Source organism: Chamaea fasciata, unplaced genomic scaffold (genome assembly GCF_029207755.1).
Source record: "Chamaea fasciata isolate MVZ Bird 193981 ecotype frontalis unplaced genomic scaffold, bChaFas1.0.hap1 SCAF_33, whole genome shotgun sequence".
Taxonomy (NCBI): Eukaryota; Metazoa; Chordata; class Aves; order Passeriformes; family Sylviidae; genus Chamaea; species Chamaea fasciata.
In genome coordinates this window covers 2,097,798-2,118,229 of record NW_027094118.1, presented here as the reverse complement: position 1 = coordinate 2,118,229, position 20,432 = coordinate 2,097,798, and the positions used below count along the sequence as shown (strand labels likewise).

The 20,432-nt window shown below is 51.8% G+C and overlaps 1 protein-coding gene across 1 annotated transcript in view; it reads right to left on the bottom strand.

Annotated features, from left to right (window-relative positions):
- Nucleotides 1-20,432, bottom strand: part of LOC136303411 (zinc finger protein 585A-like) — a gene marked incomplete at its 5' end in the record, with an annotated part of 71,536 nt that overhangs the window by 38,524 nt on the left and 12,580 nt on the right. Inside the window, one exon of the mRNA XM_066207085.1 lies at nucleotides 1,148-1,169. Within this exon, the coding sequence (XP_066063182.1) occupies nucleotides 1,148-1,169 (22 nt within the window). The remainder of the gene's footprint in view (nucleotides 1-1,147; nucleotides 1,170-20,432) is intronic.

The window sequence follows — 20,432 nt, the reverse complement described above, 5'->3', positions numbered from 1 at the left end:
CATCTTCGAATCACTGCTAAAGTAGAAGTGCTGTTTTGTTAGTGGAAAATGTCAGTGAAATTTAAAATAATTGTGTATTCCTGAGAGGTGATTTACTACAGTAAATCCCCTTTGTGGAATAGTTAAGTCACAACTGAAATTTGGTGCTGTGCAGTAGTCCATTGTTCTGGTACTTAAACTCTTTAGGGAACAGTCCCCATAAGGGGTAATGATTTGCTGGTGGCCAAGAAATGTATTTTCTGTATGATCCAGGTGGAGAAGTAAAGGAAGAAATGCTGTGAAATAGACACATTTTTTGTACACCTGAAAAGAGACTTGGATGTGATATGCAGGCAGATATCAGCTTTAAATTAGATGTAGTCAATGTTAATGGTATTAACATAGAGATCTTTATCAGCAGAGGTGTATTCAGGCTTCTTCTATTTTCCTGTCCATTTGCTTCAGTGTAGCAGTGTGAGATGAAAGCCCAAGGCTTTGCAGACTGGCTCCTCATTTGTGCCCCTGTTTGAGGCAGGGAACAGGTAGACCTGAGAAACAGTGAGAATGCCAGCACAGGGGCTCCTGCTGCACGTGCTGATGCGTCCCTTGTGTGGGATGGAGACTGCCCACTTGGTTTGAGGATTTGCTTCCAGGCACCTGATTTCTCTGAGATGGTGTCATTTTCTCTGTAAATGTGCCTCTATGGCTGTAGCTGCCAACAGTTTAGTCTGAACAGTATTCATCGGTTTGATTGTTTCCTGCTCCCTCTGACTTTGTGGTGCACAAGTCGACCTAAATGTCTCAATAATGAATTATTGCTGGGTAATTAATCAGCTTCCCCTGCTTTAGACAGTTGCCTCCTAGAACTTACCATTATTCACCTCCATCAGCCAAGACATACAGACATTAATTGCCTCATAATATTGTCAGGAAGATGTCAGGTAGTACTGACAGGGTGTGAGTGCGTCTCTTTGATCTAAGCAAATTTTGTTAGTGTTTTGCCCCTAATCTCATTCTACACATTTATCTTGCCAGTGCCACGAGCTGGACTGAGGACACATCATCAGGGTGCAGTCAGGAGCAATCTGTCCAAATGAACAGTGATTTCAGATTTGCAATGGGAAGTGAGTAATTCCCCAGCAGGTAAGTCACAAAACCAGTTACTGACAGCTGGGACAGTGGAAATTCTCCTTGCAGTGGCCTTGTTTTAAACACCAAGATGAAAATATAATGCATGCTTAGAAGGTGCAAACAATGTCTAGTCTCATTTCACTCAGTGAAATTTGCTCAGCTTCATCTTGGAGCACTGGAGATATTTTAGTATTTCAAAGTGTATCAAACTATTTGCCCAGTATTTGGAAAAGCTACTCAGATTTAGTGGAAATGTTTCTATTTCAGACCCAAACCACTTTGATATTTGTTAATTTTATTAGTGTATTGAAGTTCATTGACACTGGGAAAAGTGATCCTGTTTCTTCAATTGATAACACCACAGGAATTGCCTTTTTATTAATCTTTATTTGGATGCCTCCCTGTCCCTATGGAACAATGGGGTTGAAGATGCAGTGAGGTAGAACACTGGAAGGAAAAGGCCAGGCTAAATATTCCTTGAAATAAATAGGTCTCTTTCCCTTGACTTCAAAGGAAAAAAAAACCAACCTAATTAAATACAATTGAGAGGAAGAGGAAAAAAATGAGAACCTTTGATTTGAACACACTTTGGAGCAGAGCATGGAGAGATAGGAGAATGATCTCTGTGAGATGAATAAGTTGCCTCTCCTGCTGCATTTGTTTTGGGGTGGGTGAATCATTTCTTGAGGATTCTGTTTTTAAAAGTTGGATTTGACTTGGTTGATATTCCTTTCAGCATCTAGATTTTCTATTTTGGCTTGTATTTTTCATACAAGAACCATGTTGTTAGAGCAGATAGCTGGTCCTGCAGTACAGGCAGATCTCATAAGGGTAGGAGGATAAGGAAATACACCGGAAAGGACAATATTGAAGATTTTATCAAGTTTGACCTCCCGGCAGTTGAAGCAAGTTGACCCTCAAGGTCTTGTGGGAGCTGTTTCAAGTGAAGAGAGCACGAGTCACAAACACAGTGAAGTTCTCTGACTGATTCTAAACAGGGTAAAGAATTAGCCCCTTCACCATCACGCCTGGATTTTTACCTGGGGAGAATATCTATGGAAAAAGATTGTGGCTGTTGTGAAGGAATAATGTCCAAGGCAGCCGAAAATCTGCGTTGGCTGATGTGTTGTGTGTCCTCCCTCCTCCCAGTGTTTTCAGTCAGTGTGTCAGAGCCTTTCCTGGCATGTGAGACATTCCTTGAAGTGTTGAAATGGTTCCTTGGGACTCCCTCACTCTTGGCAAAAAAAGTAGGAGGAGTGTTGGGGGTTAGGTTTGTTCCTTCTTTCTCTAAAGAATTTTTTCCCCACACGTTACCAAGGAGACCAAGTGTTGGATACTTGAGAGTACTTAACCGAAACAAAGAGGTGGACAAAGGTGGAAGGGGGAGATAACGCCGGTAAAAGACAAAGCTTGAGGCAGCTGCGGGCTTTTCTTTCTCCGGCGTTCGGGGAGACGCGTGTCTGCCGCTCCTCGAGGATCTCAGCCGCCGCAGAGCACGCCGAGCGGAGAACGGCTGTTGCTGGCTGGAGGAGTTTCACTGTGGCCAAAGGGATCCAGTCCTGGGAAATCTACTATCACCAGTTCAGCCTGAATCCTGAGTTTTCCCGGCCACCTGAGGGAGCTGGTCCAGGCCCTGCCTCGCCTTCGGCTCCTTCGGCGCTGCTCCTCTTGCTGCAGCGTGACCCTGCACCCCCTGCGCTGCCGGGACATCCTGCCCCTGCCTGCCGGGACACCCTGCCATCCCAGCGACCAGCCCGGGACTTTTCCACTGTTTCAGCTTGGTGCTCTGAGGATCCTGCGGGGACAGCGAACCCAAACTGCCCTGGGTTTTGTGAAACAAATGTTGGGTTAACCGGAGCCGCAGGAGAAGAGCCTCATGCTATCATGGTCAGCAAATCTCGTTTATTTCAGGTAGCATACACACATTTATATCTTCTATAATCAGCTCATACATATTGCAAAAGTTAAGCTCAGGATTGGTGCTCAGACTAAAAGTCAGCTACGCCTCTTTCTACATTCCTTTGTGGTTACATTGTTTGAGTAAGTTTTAGTTTAACCATGCTTCTCCCTCTTATCTTTCAGCTACAAGGTCTTGTTATCGTATAGCAGCTGTGCTCAAGGAAATAGAAGCTTACTGCCTTGCTGGTTTACATGAGAGTTCCTGTGTGCTCAGCAAAACTCTCTCATGTCTGCGTGACCTTTTGCAGCTAGCCAGTTATCTATCACACTCTCCACACTTCCCCCGTTTTCTTTTACTGCTATCATTGTCATCTTAAAATTATCAAACATTGACAATACCATACGCTGCAAACATTGCAACACACAAGGCAAAACTAAAAGCAAAACAACAATTACAAGCAAAATCACAAACACTACTTGTATCAAATGTTTTAACCAGCTTGTAATGTGCGCTGAAGTTGCATGAAAAGTTCACTCAGTCGGGGGTTGTTAACTTCTTTGAGACTTGTGTCTTCAATTCTGGAGATAACTCCCACTACATAAAGTGAGTCAGAAACTACATTAACAGGTTCTTGGAAGGTTTGAAAAGCCCATATAACTGCCAATAGTTCTAACGTCTGGAGATTGTCCTGTGGGCTTGCTGGAATCACATGATGATGCCACTGGCCTGCTTTGTTCCAAGTAGCTGCTGCTCGGCGGGAGCGCTTTCCTGCATCAGTAAAAACTGTAATTGCGTGTGGAATAGGTTGGTCTTCTCTCAAAGGTTTAGTAATTAATTGCCATTCTCCTAGCCAGTGCAATAATTTCGGTTTAAGAGGGCCTGTTGTAACAAAACTCGGTGCTTGTAGTAATGCCTCTGCCAATTCTGCGGAGTTAAGCAGAAACCAGTCCAGGGACGCTTTTTCCATAGGTAGATGTATCACACTAGGTTCCTTGCCACTTAGCTCTATTGTGCGTAATCGGCCTTTCATAATTAACAAGGCAAGTTTTTCAATTTTTTGTGTAATTGTTTTTCTTTGCTGTAAGGGAGGGCTAATCCATTCCAGGACCCCCAAGTCCTCCATATTTCCTGGTCTCTCCCCCGTTTTCTTTTTCTGCGTAATGGCTCCTAGAAGGTGATCTTTGTTATTCCAAATAGTCAGTGAAACAGAAAGGGATGGATCATACCTGGTGACAAAGCCATTGGCAACACACCACAAAATACTTTGAAGGGCACTGATTTGATCTGCAGAAAGTACAACCGGAGCACAGGGGTCCGTGCCTTTTAAGAGGGGGCGCAACGCTTCTAGAAGGGTGTTAGGAATGCCAACTACAGGCTTAAGCCATTGGAGGTCTCCCAATAGTTTTTGTGCTTCATGCAAAGTGGACGGTGGAGCCTGGATGGTCCTTTTGGGCCTTGTAGATAAGTCTATGACAGGAAGAGTGATACCTCCTGAGGAGCCAAGGCATTTTGTTCCGCGCGGCTCATCAGATCGTGGTGGTATGCTCATAGTTAATTGCGGTAGAGGTATGAACTGGGCGATCCGTTGGTCTTTTGGAATGTTCACCGGCGGGAAAGGTGTATGAGCTATAACAAAAATCTCTCCTTCAGCATCAGCGTCGATAACTCCAGGTTCTACCAGTAGGCCCAAAACAGACCCAGACGATCGACCTAAAATGAGTCCTCCTGTGGGTTGTCCATTAATGAGAATAGGTCCAAAAATTCCGGTAGAAATCACATGTGGACTGCTGTTATATAGGGTAACATTTACTGCTGCTGCTAGGTCCAATCCGAGGCTGCCGGAGGTTGCTGGCAAGAGTTGCTCATCGATGGTGTGGCTGGAACTATTTGTGTCCCGGCGCGGCCCAGTTTCGCGCTGGTCTTGGAGTTTCCCGATCCAGATCGGCAAGCGGTGCTGTTGTGGGTATTGGATCGGCACTTGCCGCACCATACGCCCGTGGCGCTACATTCGCGGCGGATGTGTCCCGGCTTTCCGCAGCGAAAACACTTCATCCTCCCACCGGTATTGGGGCTTTGACGCGCTGTCGCCGCTTGGAGGGGTGCGAGGGCAGCTAAAACCTGAGTCTGAGCTGATACTGCTTGTTCTCTAAAAGCCTGAGCCTGCTGTTGTAACCCCTCACCTATCTTTTGCAGCGCTTCTACCACAAATACCTGAGTGCCGGAAGGCATGGCTGCCGCTTTATCTAACAAATCTTGGACATTCCAATTCCCAGGGGCTGAAGCTATGAGGGGAACGAGTGTTAGCATTCCCATTCTGCAAGATACATTGTTTAACTAGGGCATCTTGCATGTGCTCAGCAATGCCTGCTTTACTTAAAGCATCAATGATTTTGTCCACAAAGGGGCCAAGAGGCTCCTCCCTCCCCTGTTTTATCCCCATATAAAGAGGAACACCTCCTGGAGGTCTAATTTTCTCCATAGCTCTTTTAGCTACCGCCATGGCCTCTCTCAATTTATCAGGACCTAGGGTAGCTTGAGCCTCTACTCTATGAAGCGGTCCTTGACCCATAAGCTCGTCAACAGTAATGCCGAGTAAGGGGTCTCCTTGGGGACGAGGGAGTGCGGCACTTGCAGCCGCCTCTTCCCTCCATCGGGCTTCAAACAGTAACCTTTGATGTGGGGTATAAATTAAACGAGAAAGACCTCTAATATCTGCGGGCAACAGGAGATTCGTATTAAAAAGGAATTCTAACATTTGTGTAGCGGGTTCGCTTGTGACCCCATAGCTCGCTACGGTAGATCGTAGTTGTGACAAAAGTTTCCAGTCTAAATTAGTAACCTCCGCCCGTTGCCCTCCCTGCGGGTTATTGTGAAAGATAACTGGGAGGGCGAGGGGGGACGACATCTGCTCCTGAGCTGCCGCGGCCAGATCCGTATCTCCCTCCCGCCAGCCCTGATTTGCCAGTGCCGCCCATACCTCCCGTCTTTCTCGTGCCATAGCCTCCGCGAGGTCCGATAAGGCTCCGGGGAACGGCTCCGTGGCAACAGGACAGGGAGGGGCATTCCTAGCCTCTGCATTCATGGGGGTGGGGGGTGAAGGCATTAGTGGAGCAGAGGGCTGTGGCGAGGGCTGAACGGTGGGTGTACTGGCCGGCTCTACAGAGTCAGATGACGGGAGGTCAACGGTTGCAAAAACCGGAGGGTTTGGAGCGGAAGGGTCATCCCCATAAGCCCTATTCCTAGTGTGCATTTCACGAGCATTATCGACAGCTTTCTTCTCCGCCTGACACATAAGCAATTCATTATGCACAGTTCTCCACAACTTGCTCATCTTTTTCGCTGGCTTATCATCATCTAACACTAATTCCCAAAGCTTATCCCCATACCTGCGCCATTCGGCTAATTCATGAACAGTATGGGGGTTAGCAAAAGAGCCATAAGATGTAGCATGGCTCAAAAGAGGGGGGAGCTCCTTATCTAAGTCAAGCCCCTTAAATCCCCGCTTTCTAAGAAAAGCGGTAAAGAGATCATACGCTGCTTGCCTTTCCATACTTACCGGTACCGTTGCAAACCCCCAGGCGTCGGCAGCGCGTAGCGGCAGGGCGCACCGATGTGACCACCCCGGGCGTAAATCCGCCGTCCAAAGGACCCGACCCCAATGCAGCTCTAGAGAGGGTAGGGGAGAAGCCCGTTCGGGCGCCAAATGTTGGGTTAACCGGAGCCGCAGGAGAAGAGCCTCATGCTATCATGGTCAGCAAATCTCGTTTATTTCAGGTAGCATACACACATTTATATCTTCTATAATCAGCTCATACATATTGCAAAAGTTAAGCTCAGGATTGGTGCTCAGACTAAAAGTCAGCTACGCCTCTTTCTACATTCCTTTGTGGTTACATTGTTTGAGTAAGTTTTAGTTTAACCATGCTTCTCCCTCTTATCTTTCAGCTACAAGGTCTTGTTATCGTATAGCAGCTGTGCTCAAGGAAATAGAAGCTTACTGCCTTGCTGGTTTTCATGAGAGTGCCTGTGTGCTCAGCAAAGCTCTCTCATGTCTGCGTGACCTTTTGCAGCTAGCCAGTTATCAATCACACTCTCCACATAGGAGAAGCACTTTCCGTGCTGCAAACAGCTTCTCTGCCTGTGGAGAGCTCGGAAACAGCGTTTAACGCTGTTCCAAGCCTGACTGCGAGCGAACCGCCGGAGAGTGCACTAGGCGCGGCCAAACGGCGTTTTCTCGCTTCCCAGGCTAGGAGAAGCACTTTCCGTGCTGCAAACAGCTTCTCTGCCTGTGGAGAGCTCGGAAACAGCGTTTAACGCTGTTCCAAGCCTGCCTGCGAGCGAACCGCCGGAGAGTGCACTAGGCGCGGCCAAACGGCGTTTTCTCGCTTCCCAGGCTAGGAGAAGCACTTTCCGTGCTGCAAACAGCTTCTCTGCCTGTGGAGAGCTCGGAAACAGCGTTTAACGCTGTTCCAAGCCTTCCTGCGAGCGAACCGCCGGAGAGTGCACCGGGCGCGGCCAAACGGCGTTTTCTCGCTTCCCAGGCTAGGAGAAGCACTTTCCGTGCTGCGAACAGCTTCTCTGCCTGTGGAGAGCTCGGAAACAGCGTTTAACGCTGTTCCAAGCCTGCCTGCGAGCGAACCGCCGGAGAGTGCACTAGGCGCGGCCAAACGGCGTTTTCTCGCTTCCCAGGCTAGGAGAAGCACTTTCCGTGCTGCAAACAGCTTCTCTGCCTGTGGAGAGCTCGGAAACAGCGTTTAACGCTGTTCCAAGCCTGCCTGCGAGCGAACCGCCGGAGAGTGCACCAGGCGCGGCCAAACGGCGTTTTCTCGCTTCCCAGGCTAGGAGAAGCACTTTCCGTGCTGCAAACAGCTTCTCTGCCTGTGGAGAGCTCGGAAACAGCGTTTAACGCTGTTCCAAGCCTGCCTGCGAGCGAACCGCCGGAGAGTGCACTAGGCGCGGCCAAACGGCGTTTTCTCGCTTCCCAGGCTAGGAGAAGCACTTTCCGTGCTGCAAACAGCTTCTCTGCTTGTGGAGTGCTCGGAAACCGCGCCTAGCCTCTGTTCGCAGCCAGCCTGCGGCGTGCCGCCGTAGAAAGCACTAGGCGCGGCCAAAAGGCGCTTTCTCGCTTCCCAGGCTAAGAGAAGCATTTTCCGTGCTGCAAACAGCTTCTCTGCTTGTGGAGAGCTCAGAAACCGCGCCTAGCTGCTGTTCGCAGCCAGCCTGCAGCGTGCAGCCTCAGAGAGCACTAGGCGCGGCCAAAAGGCGCTTTCTCGCTTCCCAGGCTAAGAGAAGCACCTTCCGTGCTGCAAACAGCTTCTCTGCCTGTGGAGAGCTCGGAAACAGCGTTTAACGCTGTTCCAAGCCTGCCTGCGAGCGAACCGCCGGAGAGTGCACTAGGCGCGGCCAAACGGCGTTTTCTCGCTTCCCAGGCTAGGAGAAGCACTTTCCGTGCTGCAAACAGCTTCTCTGCCTGTGGAGAGCTCGGAAACAGCGTTTGACGCTGTTCCAGGCCGGCCTGCGAGCGAACCGCCGGAGAGTGCACTCGGCGCGGCCAAACGGCGTTTGCTCGCTTCCCAGGCTAGGAGAAGCACTTGCCGTGCTGCAAACAGCTTCTCTGCCTGTGGAGAGCTCGGAAACAGCGTTTGACGCTGTTCCAGGCCGGCCTGCGAGCGAACCGCCGGAGAGTGCACTCGGCGCGGCCAAACGGCGTTTGCTCGCTTCCCAGGCTAGGAGAACCACTTGCCGTGCTGCAAACAGCTTCTCTGCCTGTGGAGAGCTCGGAAACCGCGCCTAGCCTCTGTTCGCAGCCAGCCTGCGGCGTGCCGCCGTAGAAAGCACTAGGCGCGACCAAAAGGCGCTTTCTCGCTTCCCAGGCTAAGAGAAGCATTTTCCGTGCTGCAAACAGCTTCTCTGCTTGTGGAGAGCTCGGAAACCGCGCCTAGCCGCTGTTCGCAGCCAGCCTGCAGCGTGCAGCCTCCGAGAGCACTAGGCGTGGCCGAACGGCGTTTTCTCGCTTCCCAGGCTAGGAGAAGCACTTTCCGTGCTGCAAACAGCTTCTCTGCCTGTGGAGAGCTCGGAAACAGCGTTTAACGCTGTTCCAAGCCTGCCTGCGAGCGAACCGCCGGAGAGTGCACTAGGCGCGGCCAAACGGCGTTTTCTCGCTTCCCAGGCTAGGAGAAGCACTTTCCGTGCAGCAAACAGCTTCTCTGCCTGTGGAGAGCTCGGAAACAGCGTTTAACGCTGTTCCAAGTCTGCCTGCGAGCGAACCGCCGGAGAGTGCACTAGGCGCGGCCAAACGGCGTATTCTCGCTTCCAGGCCAGGAGAAGCACTTTCCGTGCTGCAAACAGCTTCTCTGCCTGTGGAGAGCTCGGAAACAGCGTTTAACGCTGTTCCAAGCCTGCCTGCGAGCGAACCGCCGGAGAGTGCACTAGGCGCGGCCAAACGGCGTTTTCTCGCTTCCCAGGCTAGGAGAAGCACTTTCCGTGCTGCAAACAGCTTCTCTGCCTGTGGAGAGCTCGGAAACAGCGTTTAACGCTGTTCCAAGCCTGCCTGCGAGCGAACCGCCGGAGAGTGCACCAGGCGCGGCCAAACGGCGTTTTCTCGCTTCCCAGGTTAGGAGAAGCGTTTTCCGTGCTGCAAACAGCTTCTCTGCCTGTGGAGAGCTCGGAAACAGCGTTTAACGCTGTTCCAAGCCTGACTGCGAGCGAATCGCCGGAGAGTGCACCAGGCGCGGCCAAACGGCGTTTTCTCGCTTCCCAGGCTAGGAGAAGCACTTTCCGTGCTGCAAACAGCTTCTCTGCCTGTGGAGAGCTCGGAAACAGCGTTTAACGCTGTTCCAAGCCTGCCTGCGAGCGAACCGCCGGAGAGTGCACTAGGCGCGGCCAAACGGCGTTTTCTCGCTTCCCAGGCTAGGAGAAGCACTTTCCGTGCTGCAAACAGCTTCTCTGCTTGTGGAGTGCTCGGAAACCGCGCCTAGCCTCTGTTCGCAGCCAGCCTGCGGCGTGCCGCCGTAGAAAGCACTAGGCGCGGCCAAAAGGCGCTTTCTCGCTTCCCAGGCTAAGAGAAGCATTTTCCGTGCTGCAAACAGCTTCTCTGCTTGTGGAGAGCTCAGAAACCGCGCCTAGCTGCTGTTCGCAGCCAGCCTGCAGCGTGCAGCCTCAGAGAGCACTAGGCGCGGCCAAAAGGCGCTTTCTCGCTTCCCAGGCTAAGAGAAGCACCTTCCGTGCTGCAAACATCTTCTCTGCTTGTGGAGAGCTCGGAAACCGCGCCCTAGACGCTGTTCGCGGCCAGCCTGCAGAGTGCAGCCTCTGAGAGCACTAGGCGTGGCCGAACGGCGTTTTCTCGCTTCCCAGGCTAGGAGAAGCACTTTCCGTGCTGCAAACAGCTTCTCTGCCTGTGGAGAGCTCGGAAACAGCGTTTAACGCTGTTCCAAGCCTGCCTGCGAGCGAACCGCCGGAGAGTGCACTAGGCGCGGCCAAACGGCGTTTGCTCGCTTCCCAGGCTAGGAGAAGCACTTTCCGTGCTGCAAACAGCTTCTCTGCCTGTGGAGAGCTCGGAAACAGCGTTTAACGCTGTTCCAAGCCTGCCTGCGAGCGAACCGCCGGAGAGTGCACTAGGCGCGGCCAAACGGCGTTTTCTCGCTTCCCAGGCTAGGAGAAGCACTTTCCGTGCAGCAAACAGCTTCTCTGCCTGTGGAGAGCTCGGAAACAGCGTTTAACGCTGTTCCAAGTCTGCCTGCGAGCGAACCGCCGGAGAGTGCACTAGGCGCGGCCAAACGGCGTATTCTCGCTTCCAGGCCAGGAGAAGCACTTTCCGTGCTGCAAACAGCTTCTCTGCCTGTGGAGAGCTCGGAAACAGCGTTTAACGCTGTTCCAAGCCTGCCTGCGAGCGAACCGCCGGAGAGTGCACTAGGCGCGGCCAAACGGCGTTTTCCTCGCTTCCCAGGCTAGGAGAAGCACTTTCCGTGCTGCAAACAGCTTCTCTGCCTGTGGAGAGCTCGGAAACAGCGTTTAACGCTGTTCCAAGCCTGCCTGCGAGCGAACCGCCGGAGAGTGCACCAGGCGCGGCCAAACGGCGTTTTCTCGCTTCCCAGGTTAGGAGAAGCGTTTTCCGTGCTGCAAACAGCTTCTCTGCCTGTGGAGAGCTCGGAAACAGCGTTTAACGCTGTTCCAAGCCTGCCTGTGAGCGAACCGCCGGAGAGTGCACTAGGCGCGGCCAAACGGCGTTTTCTCGCTTCCCAGGCTAGGAGAAGCACTTTCCGTGCTGCAAACAGCTTCTCTGCCTGTGGAGAGCTCGGAAACAGCGTTTAACACTGTTCCAAGCCTGACTGCGAGCGAATCGCCGGAGAGTGCACCAGGCGCGGCCAAACGGCGTTTTCTCGCTTCCCAGGCTAGGAGAAGCACTTTCCGTGCTGCAAACAGCTTCTCTGCCTGTGGAGAGCTCGGAAACAGCGTTTAACGCTGTTCCAAGCCTGCCTGCGAGCGAACCGCCGGAGAGTGCACTAGGCGCGGCCAAACGGCGTTTTCTCGCTTCCCAGGCTAGGAGAAGCACTTTCCGTGCTGCAAACAGCTTCTCTGCCTGTGGAGAGCTCGGAAACAGCGTTTAACGCTGTTCCAAGCCTGCCTGCGAGCGAACCGCCGGAGAGTGCACTAGGCGCGGCCAAACGGCGTTTGCTCGCTTCCCAGGCTAGGAGAAGCACTTTCCGTGCTGCAAACAGCTTCTCTGCCTGTGGAGAGCTCGGAAACAGCGTTTAACGCTGTTCCAAGCCTGCCTGCGAGCGAACCGCCGGAGAGTGCACTAGGCGCGGCCAAACGGCGTTTTCTCGCTTCCCAGGCTAGGAGAAGCACTTTCCGTGCTGCAAACAGCTTCTCTGCCTGTGGAGAGCTCGGAAACAGCGTTTAACGCTGTTCCAAGCCTGCCTGCGAGCGAACCGCCGGAGAGTGCACCGGGCGCGGCCAAACGGCGTTTTCTCGCTTCCCAGGCTAGGAGAAGCACTTTCCGTGCTGTAGTAGTTTGAAGGCAAAACAAATGAGAGGCTCCAAGTCAGAGATACAATTTAATAGGAAAAAAAGAAAAAAAGGAAAGAAAGTAAAATAAAATCGATGCAATAATACAAAAGACCACTGACAGAGTCAGAATACAACCTGAGCGTAGTGATGGAAGCAGTCCAGATGAGGTGGTCTTCCTGAAGCAGTGATCCTGTAGAAAGGTCTGGTAGCTCGGGTCCTCTGGGAATCCAGTGGGTAAGCGCCCCTCTGGTGTTCAGAGTCTCAGCTTATATCCAGGCTGGAATGCTTGGTTTCTCCCTCTGGGCGGAGCATCCCACAATGGGATGGTGAGTCATGTGATAAGGCCTGATGGGCCCATTAACAGGAGGTAGTCCAGGAGGGGGTTATCTGTGAGCTGTGTAGCAAAGGTGCTGATGGCCCATTAACAGAAGATAAGCCAGAGTGGAGGAGGCAGGGAGCACTGCCTCACCTGGTTTCAACAGTTCATGAAGATGGTGATAGAATATACTTCAACCCAGGACAATTTCCACCCCTTTATTCTATTACCATCTACATCATCCCAAATCAATACCTTCCTTAAACTACACACACACACACATATATATATAATGAAATCCCACACACAGTTCTCACTTAAAATAAGGTCTCCTTGTGGTACACAGTGGGTGTCCCCATCCTTTTGCATCACCCACCAAGTGTAACCAGGTCCTTGTGCAAAGACAACCCCACGGATGGGTTTGCCCTTGCCCGAGGTGGGATCAATCCAAACAGTCTTTCCTAACATACCTCTCATGTGTACCACAGGGACCCTATCTCCATCCACTGTATGCAAGGATTCAGACTGGGCAGGACCAGCTCGATTGATGGACCCTCGGGTATTGACCATCCAGGTGGCCTTCGCTAAGTTCTGTTCCCAATTTTTGAAGGTCCCTCCACCAAGTGCCTTAAGGGTAGTTTTAAGCAGTCCATTGCAGCGTTCCACCTTCCCAGCAGCTGGTGCATGGTATGGGATATGGTATATCCATTCGATTCCGTGTTCTGTGGCCCAAGTGCTTATGAGGCCATTCTTGAAATGAGTCCCGTTGTCTGACTCAATTCTCTCAGGGGTGCCATGTCTCCACAGGACCTGCTTTTCCAGGCCCAAGATGGTGTTCCGGGCAGTAGCATGAGGCACAGGGTAGGTCTCCAGCCATCCAGTGGTTGCTTCCACCATGGTGAGCACATAGCGCTTGCCTTGGCGGGTTTGGGGAAGGGTGATGTAGTCAATTTGCCAGGCTTCCCCATACCTATACTTTGACCATCGTCCGCCATACCACAGAGGCTTCACTCGCTTGGCCTGTTTGATCGCAGCACAGGTCTCGCAGTCATGGATAGCCTGGGAGATGCTGTCCATAGTAATGTCCACCCCTCGGTCACGAGCCCATCGATATGTTGCATCTCTCCCTTGATGACCAGAGGCATCATGAGCCCAACGAGCTAGGAATAATTCTCCTTTGTGCTGCCAGTCTAGATCAACCTGAGATACTTTCACCTTGGCAGCTCGATCCACCTGCTCATTGTTATGATGTTCTTCATTAGCCCGACTCTTGGGTACGTGCGCATCCACGTGTCGAACCTTCACGGTCAGCCTTTCTACTCGGGTGGCAATGTCCTGCCAAATCTCAGCAGCCCAGATGGGTTTCCCTCTGCGCTGCCAGTTGGCCTTTCTCCAGCGGTCCAGCCATCCCCACAGAGCATTAGCTACCATCCATGAGTCAGTGTAGAGATAGAGCCTTGGCCACTTCTCTCGTTCAGCAATATCCAAAGCCAGTTGGACAGCTTTAAGCTCTGCGACCTGACTCGATCCACCTTCTCCCTCGGTAGCTTGTGCAACTCGTCGTGTGGGGCTCCATACAGCAGCTTTCCATTTCCGGTTAGCACCTACAATTCGGCAGGAACCGTCGGTGAAAAGGGCATATCGTCTCTCACTCTCTGGTAGCTCGTTATATGGTGGGGCTTCCTCGGCCCGTGTCACTTGCTCCTCCTCTTCTTCAGAGGATAATCCAAAGGTCTCACCTTCAGGCCAGTTTGTTATAATTTCCAGAATCCCAGGGCGATTCAGGTTTCCAATACGGGCGCGCTGCGTGATCAGGGCGATCCATTTGCTCCACGTGGTGTCGGTGGCGTGATGTGTGGTAGGAACCTTTCCCTTGAACATCCACCCCAGCACCGGTAGTCGAGGTGCCAGAAGCAGCTGTGCTTCAGTACCAATCACCTCTGAGGCAGCTTGGACTCCTTCATAGGCGGCTAAGATTTCCTTCTCTGTGGGAGTGTAGTTGGCTTCGGATCCTCTGTAGCTTCGGCTCCAGAATCCCAGTGGTCGTCCCCGAGTCTCACCCGGCACCTTCTGCCAAAGGCTCCATGACAGACCGTGGCTCCCGGCTGCAGAGTAAAGCACATTCTTCACCTCTGATCCCGTCCTGACTGGGCCAAGGGCTACCGCATGAGCGATTTCCTGCTTGATCTGGGCGAAAGCTTGCTGCTGTTCTGGGCCCCAGTGGAAATCGTTCTTCTTGCGGGTAACCAGGTAGAGAGGGCTCACGATTTGGCTATACTCGGGAATGTGCATCCTCCAGAAGCCTATGGCACCTAGGAAAGCTTGTGTTTCCTTCTTGTTGGTCGGTGGAGACATTGCAGTGATCTTATTGATGACTTCAGTGGGAATCTGACGCCGTCCATCTTGCCACTTCACTCCCAGAAACTGGATCTCTCGAGCAGGTCCCTTGACTTTGCTCCTCTTGATGGCAAAGCCGGCCTTCAGGAGAATCTGAATGATCTTCTCTCCCTTCTCAAAGACTTCTGTTGCAGTGTTTCCCCACACGATAATGTCGTCAATGTATTGCAGGTGTTCTGGAGCCTCACCCTTTTCCAGTGCAGCCTGGATCAGTCCATGGCAAATGGTGGGACTGTGCTTCCACCCCTGGGGCAGTCGGTTCCAGGTGTACTGCACGCCCCTCCAGGTGAAGGCAAACTGAGGCCTGCATTCTGCTGCCAGAGGAATGGAGAAAAAGGCATTTGCAATATCAATGGTCGCATACCATTTTGCTGCCTTGGATTCCAGCTCATACTGAAGCTCCAACATGTCTGGTACGGCAGCGCTCAGTGGTGGTGTGACTTCATTCAGGCCACGGTAATCCACTGTCAGTCTCCATTCTCCGCTGGACTTACGCATGGGCCATATAGGGCTATTAAAGGGTGAACGAGCCTTGCTTACCACCCCTTGGCTTTCCAGCTCACGAATCATCTTATGGATGGGGACCACAGAGTCTCTGTCGGTGCGATATTGCCGACGGTGCACTGTTGCTCGGGCGATCGGCACCTGTTGTTCTTCAACTTTCAGTAGTCCCACAGCAGAGGGGTCGTCTGAGAGTTCAGGCAAGGTACTCAGTTGTCTGATGCCTTCTGTCTCTAGAGCAGCTATGCCAAAAACCCAGCGGTATCCTCTTGGGTCTTTGAAATACCCATTTCTGAGATAGTCTATGCCCAAAATGCATGGGGCCTCTGGACCAGTCACAATGGGGTGTTTCTGCCATTCTTTCCCAGTTAGACTTACTTCAGCTTCCAGTACAGTCAGCTCCTGGGATCCTCCTGTCACCCCAGAAATGGAAATGGGTTCTGCTCCCACGTACCTTGATGGCATCAGAGTACACTGAGCACCCGTATCAACCAGAGCCGTATATCTTTGTGGGTCAGATGTTCCAGGCCATCGGATCCACACAGTCCAGTAGATCCGATTGTCCCTTTCCTCTACCTGGCTAGAGGCAGGGCCCCCCTATTCCTGGTCATGGCATACATTGCTCTCTTCTTGTAAATATGTTTCTGAGGTTCCTTCAAGAGGATCAGTCATATCATCATTCCTGTACCGTCTGGAGTTCTGTGCACGAGAGACCGGAGCAACATTGATTCTAGATGGGCTCTTTGTGGTAGGTGTTTCTCTTTTCAGTTCACGTACCCGGGCTGCTAAGGAGGAGGTGGGTTTTCCATCCCACTTCCTCATGTCTTCTCCATGCTCCCGAAGAAAAGACCAGAGGTTACCTCGGGGTGTGTATCCTCTCTCCCTGGCTGGGGAGCGCCTGCTCCTAATGGCAGAGACTCTCATTGGCTCTGGCTGGATATGGTAAATTTCTTCCTTAAGTTCTTTTTTCAGTTTCTGATGGCCTTCTTCAATCAAGTTCCGGACTTGCTCAGCCAGTCTTGTCTCCACAGACGAGACATGGGTACGAACTGGGGCAGTGACAGTGTCCTCGTAAATTCTTAGTTTATTAGCCAAGACACCTACCCTGTCCTCACCTTCCCTCCATTGCAGTGTTGCCAGGTAACGTGAGTACATCTCGGGTCCAAGCCGTGCAAATCTCAACCACATCCGTGATGTGCACTGGACACCATCTGGGTTTTTAGGAAATCTCTCATCTTCTGAAAAAAGGATTTCCAACACAGCCAATTCCCTCAGGCATCGGATACCTTGTTCTATTGTGTTCCATTTTCCTTGGTGCACTTGGAGGTCTTCTTTACAAAGGTATCTATCCTTCACACTTGTTAGCAGTCGCTGCCAGAGGCTGAGAGGTTCTTGGCTTTTCCCAATCCCCTGGTCAATGACCACATCCCGGGACAATGATCCCAGTTGCCTGGCCTCACTTCCATCCAGAATGGTGTCATTGGCTGCAGCGTCCCAGATGCGGAGCAGCCAGGTCAGGATGGACTCGTTGGTCTGGCGGGTGAATTCCCTTCGCAGGTCACGCAGCTCACCCAGAGATAGAGAGCGAGTGACGATTTCTGGCTCTGTCTCTTCTGCTGATTGTGAAGGTCTTGCTGCACCCTCATCAGTCACTATGCGGACTGATTTGGTCCTTGATTTCTTCTTCTGAACGGGGGCAACTGCTACTGGTTTAGGCTGTTCTGGTTCGGTGATGGTTTGTGTGGAGATGCTGATGGCACCCTTAGTCCTTTTCTCTTCTGTGACAGTCTGCGTAGATGTGGACACTGTTGCCTCACTTTTGGCTTCTTTCTCCTCTGTGACGGTCTGTGTAGATGAGGACACTGTTGCCTTGCCTCTGGTTCCTTTCGCCTCTGTGACACTCTGTGTAGACACTGATATTGTTGCTCTGCTTCTTTTTCCCTCTTCCTCTTCCTTCAGAACACGCTGTATCACACCATGTAGTGTTTTGATTCTAAGCATGGTGCGGGCCGTGCAGAGAAGACAAAGCAGGACTAACAACAACATCATGCTGTCCTTGGCATCCAGAGGGTATTCCATATTTTCAAAAACTGCTGTGTCATGCCTGAAAAGCTGGAAAAAATCATTCTTCACCCCTCCCCACAGGGGCTGGGTGAGATTGTTGAGGCCCCAGATGTAGCATCCTAGACCAGAACAAGAAAACAAAAGTGGGTGTATATTCTGAATAATGTTCATTGCCTCGGAGTTTATCAAGCAATGGACATAATAGACCACTAAAGCGATTTTAGTACCATACCCTGGTCTACGCAGGAGCATTAAGACTGGCAGATAGTACCCCAGTTGTGGAAAAATATAGAGAGATAGATATAAGACACATGTAAGCATGTTGAGCATCATAGCGAACAGGTGTCTTCTTCAATACAAAATTGTAATTCTGACTTTTCTCAGTGTCTTGGGCCCCACGTTGGGCACCAAAAAATGTAGTAGTTTGAAGACAAAACAAATGAGAGGCTCCAAGTCAGAGATACAATTTAATAGGAAAAAAAAAAAAAAAAAGAAAGAAAGTAAAATAAAATAGATGCAATAATACAAAAGACCACTGACAGAGTCAGAATACAACCTGAGCGTAGTGATGGAAGCAGTTCAGATGAGGTGGTCTTCCTGAAGCAGTGATCCTGTAGAAAGGTCTGGTAGCTCGGGTCCTCTGGGAATCCAGTGGGTAAGCGCCCCTCTGGTGTTCAGAGTCTCAGCTTATATCTAGGCTGGAATGCTTGGTTTCTCCCTCTGGGCGGAGCATCCCACAATGGGATGGTGAGTCATGTGATAAGGCCTGATGGGCCCATTAACAGGAGGTAGTCCAGGAGGGGGTTATCTGTGAGCTGTGTAGCAAAGGTGCTGATGGGCCCATTAACAGAAGATAAGCCAGAGTGGAGGAGGCAGGGAGCACTGCCTCACCTGGTTTCAACAGTTCATGAAGATGGTGATAGAATATACTTCAACCCAGGACATGCTGCCAGAGCCGGGTGGGCCTCGGGGACAGGGAATGGACACGGGGGGACAGCAAAGGCCGGCGGGGCAGCAGGGATGCTGGTGCTGGGGCCAGCGCCGGCACGGAGCTTCGGCCGCAATTGACCCGGAGGGAACCGCTGGGCAAAGGCTCCATTTCAGCCTTTCTTTCCTCACGGCTGCGAAACGACCGAAATAAAAGGAGAACCAGCAGGGCCCGGCCCCTTCTCCTTCGGGAGGAGCTCCACGCCTGGGGCCGGGAGGGGCCCTGAGGGGCCGGGAGGGGCAATGAAGGGCCATGAAGGGCTGTCGGGGGCCAGGAGAGGTTCTGTGTAGCCAGGAGGGGTTTGAGGGGCCGTGAGGAGCCTCAGCCCCGGCAGCAGCGGGGTCCCACCGTGTCCCCAGGGCAGGGCAGCCGTGAGGGGCCGCGAGTGCAGACGTGGCAGCAGAGCGGGCTTGGGGCACCTCTGGGAGGGGATGAGAGCCTTCCCCAGCTCCAAACCACACCAAACCCACCACTAACAGGATTTCCCATCTTTAGAATCCACTGGCAACTTGGAGTCGACTGAACCGTTTAATCCCAGTGGAAAATGCAAGGGAATTTTCCTAATGAGTTACATCCAGCCTTGGTTAATCGTGTCTAAGATTTAAAAATCTGACCAGTGAAAAGTAACACTAATAAATAATAAGAACAATAGCAAGAAATAAACTCCCAAATCCCAACACTCAGCACCACACCAAAATGACCAACCTCATTTTTCTTTACTAGCACAAGGTTCATGAAAACAAATGCTGTTAACTTTCTCCACCTCACATCTTCCCCACCAGACAAATGAGGCCGTTTGCAGTGTTTAATACAAGTCACAATGGAGGGCTGGAGGGAAGAACGGGGAGACACTACCAATTTACATGTCAAACCCAGCGGTCCAGCTTCAAAGTGGAGAGAATAAAATGGAATGGGGGCAGGGGCTGGTCAGATGTTCCTCTAAAGGATGGCAAAATCACCTCCAAGTGAACAGGAGGGGAAAATCAATCCCTATAAACCACCCAGGGTGTTCAGGGACTCAGCTGTGAGGAGCTGGACATGGACAGAGGCATCTGGAACAGTTCTTTCCTCAGGCTGAGCTCTCCAGCCTGGCCCTGAAGTCAATCAAGTGCTTTCCCAGAGCATTCCATGGTTGCCAACCACCCTTCAAGATGTGGCTCACAGGAGCAGAGAACCTTTCTCAAGGTTCTGAGCAGAAAAAGTGGCAAGAGATGCCCAATTCCGAGCTCTGTTTAAAAACCTGGAAAATAAAAATCAGTTGAACCCTGAAGCCCAGCGGTGGCTCCCAGAATCTCAGAGCCAAGGGAAAACGGGAAAGGCTTTTTACAAGAACCAACGCTGAAGAGCTCCCAGATGAATGTGTGTGACATTTTGAGAGGCTTCCAATTTTCCACAGTTTTCCTTGAATTGTTGAAATTGATTTTGCCTTTGCCTCCTCTTGCACTAAAGGAGCCTCATTTCAGCAGCCAGGAAGGCAAAGCTCATTCCTGGCCCCGGCTGCTGCTGTCCGTGCAGCATTTCCATCCCTCCTGTGGCCTCTTCCCTCAGGGTCCCCAGCAGCAGCAGCAGCTGCCGGAGCAGCACATGGAAGCTGCAGATGGAAGTGCTGCCCACCCCAGCCTGAAGCTGCACAAGGATCCTGCTGCCAGGAACCCCAATATTCCCTCCCAGGGGCCCTGCAAACAGTCACCAATTTTCAGAAGAGCAGTGTGGACAGCAGCTGCACCTGGCCGTTATCCTCTATGAAAGGAAGAAAAAAAGACCTCAGCATCGGCTGCTCGGGGCTCAGCTGGGCGTGAGCCTGCAAACCCACAGGGCACCAAGTGTTTGGTGGGCACACAGTGGCCGTGGCTGGGGGCACAGAGCCTTGCATGGTCAGAGAGTGGCAGGAGCACCGCAACCAGCTGCAGGGCGACAGGGCTGGGTCTCAGCATGTCCTTGTCCAAAACTGCAAAGCTGAGCATCACGGCCGTCATCCTGACTGACTGTTCATCTGTGTCCCGCAGGAGCTCCACAAAATGTTCAGTCAGGGGCCACACTTTTTTGGCCTGTGAGGAACACAAGTCGTGAAACGCCGCCCTGGTGCCAACAGGGCCCAGAGGCCAAAGGCCTGTCCCGAGGTACTCGGGCAGCCGAACCAGGAGGCA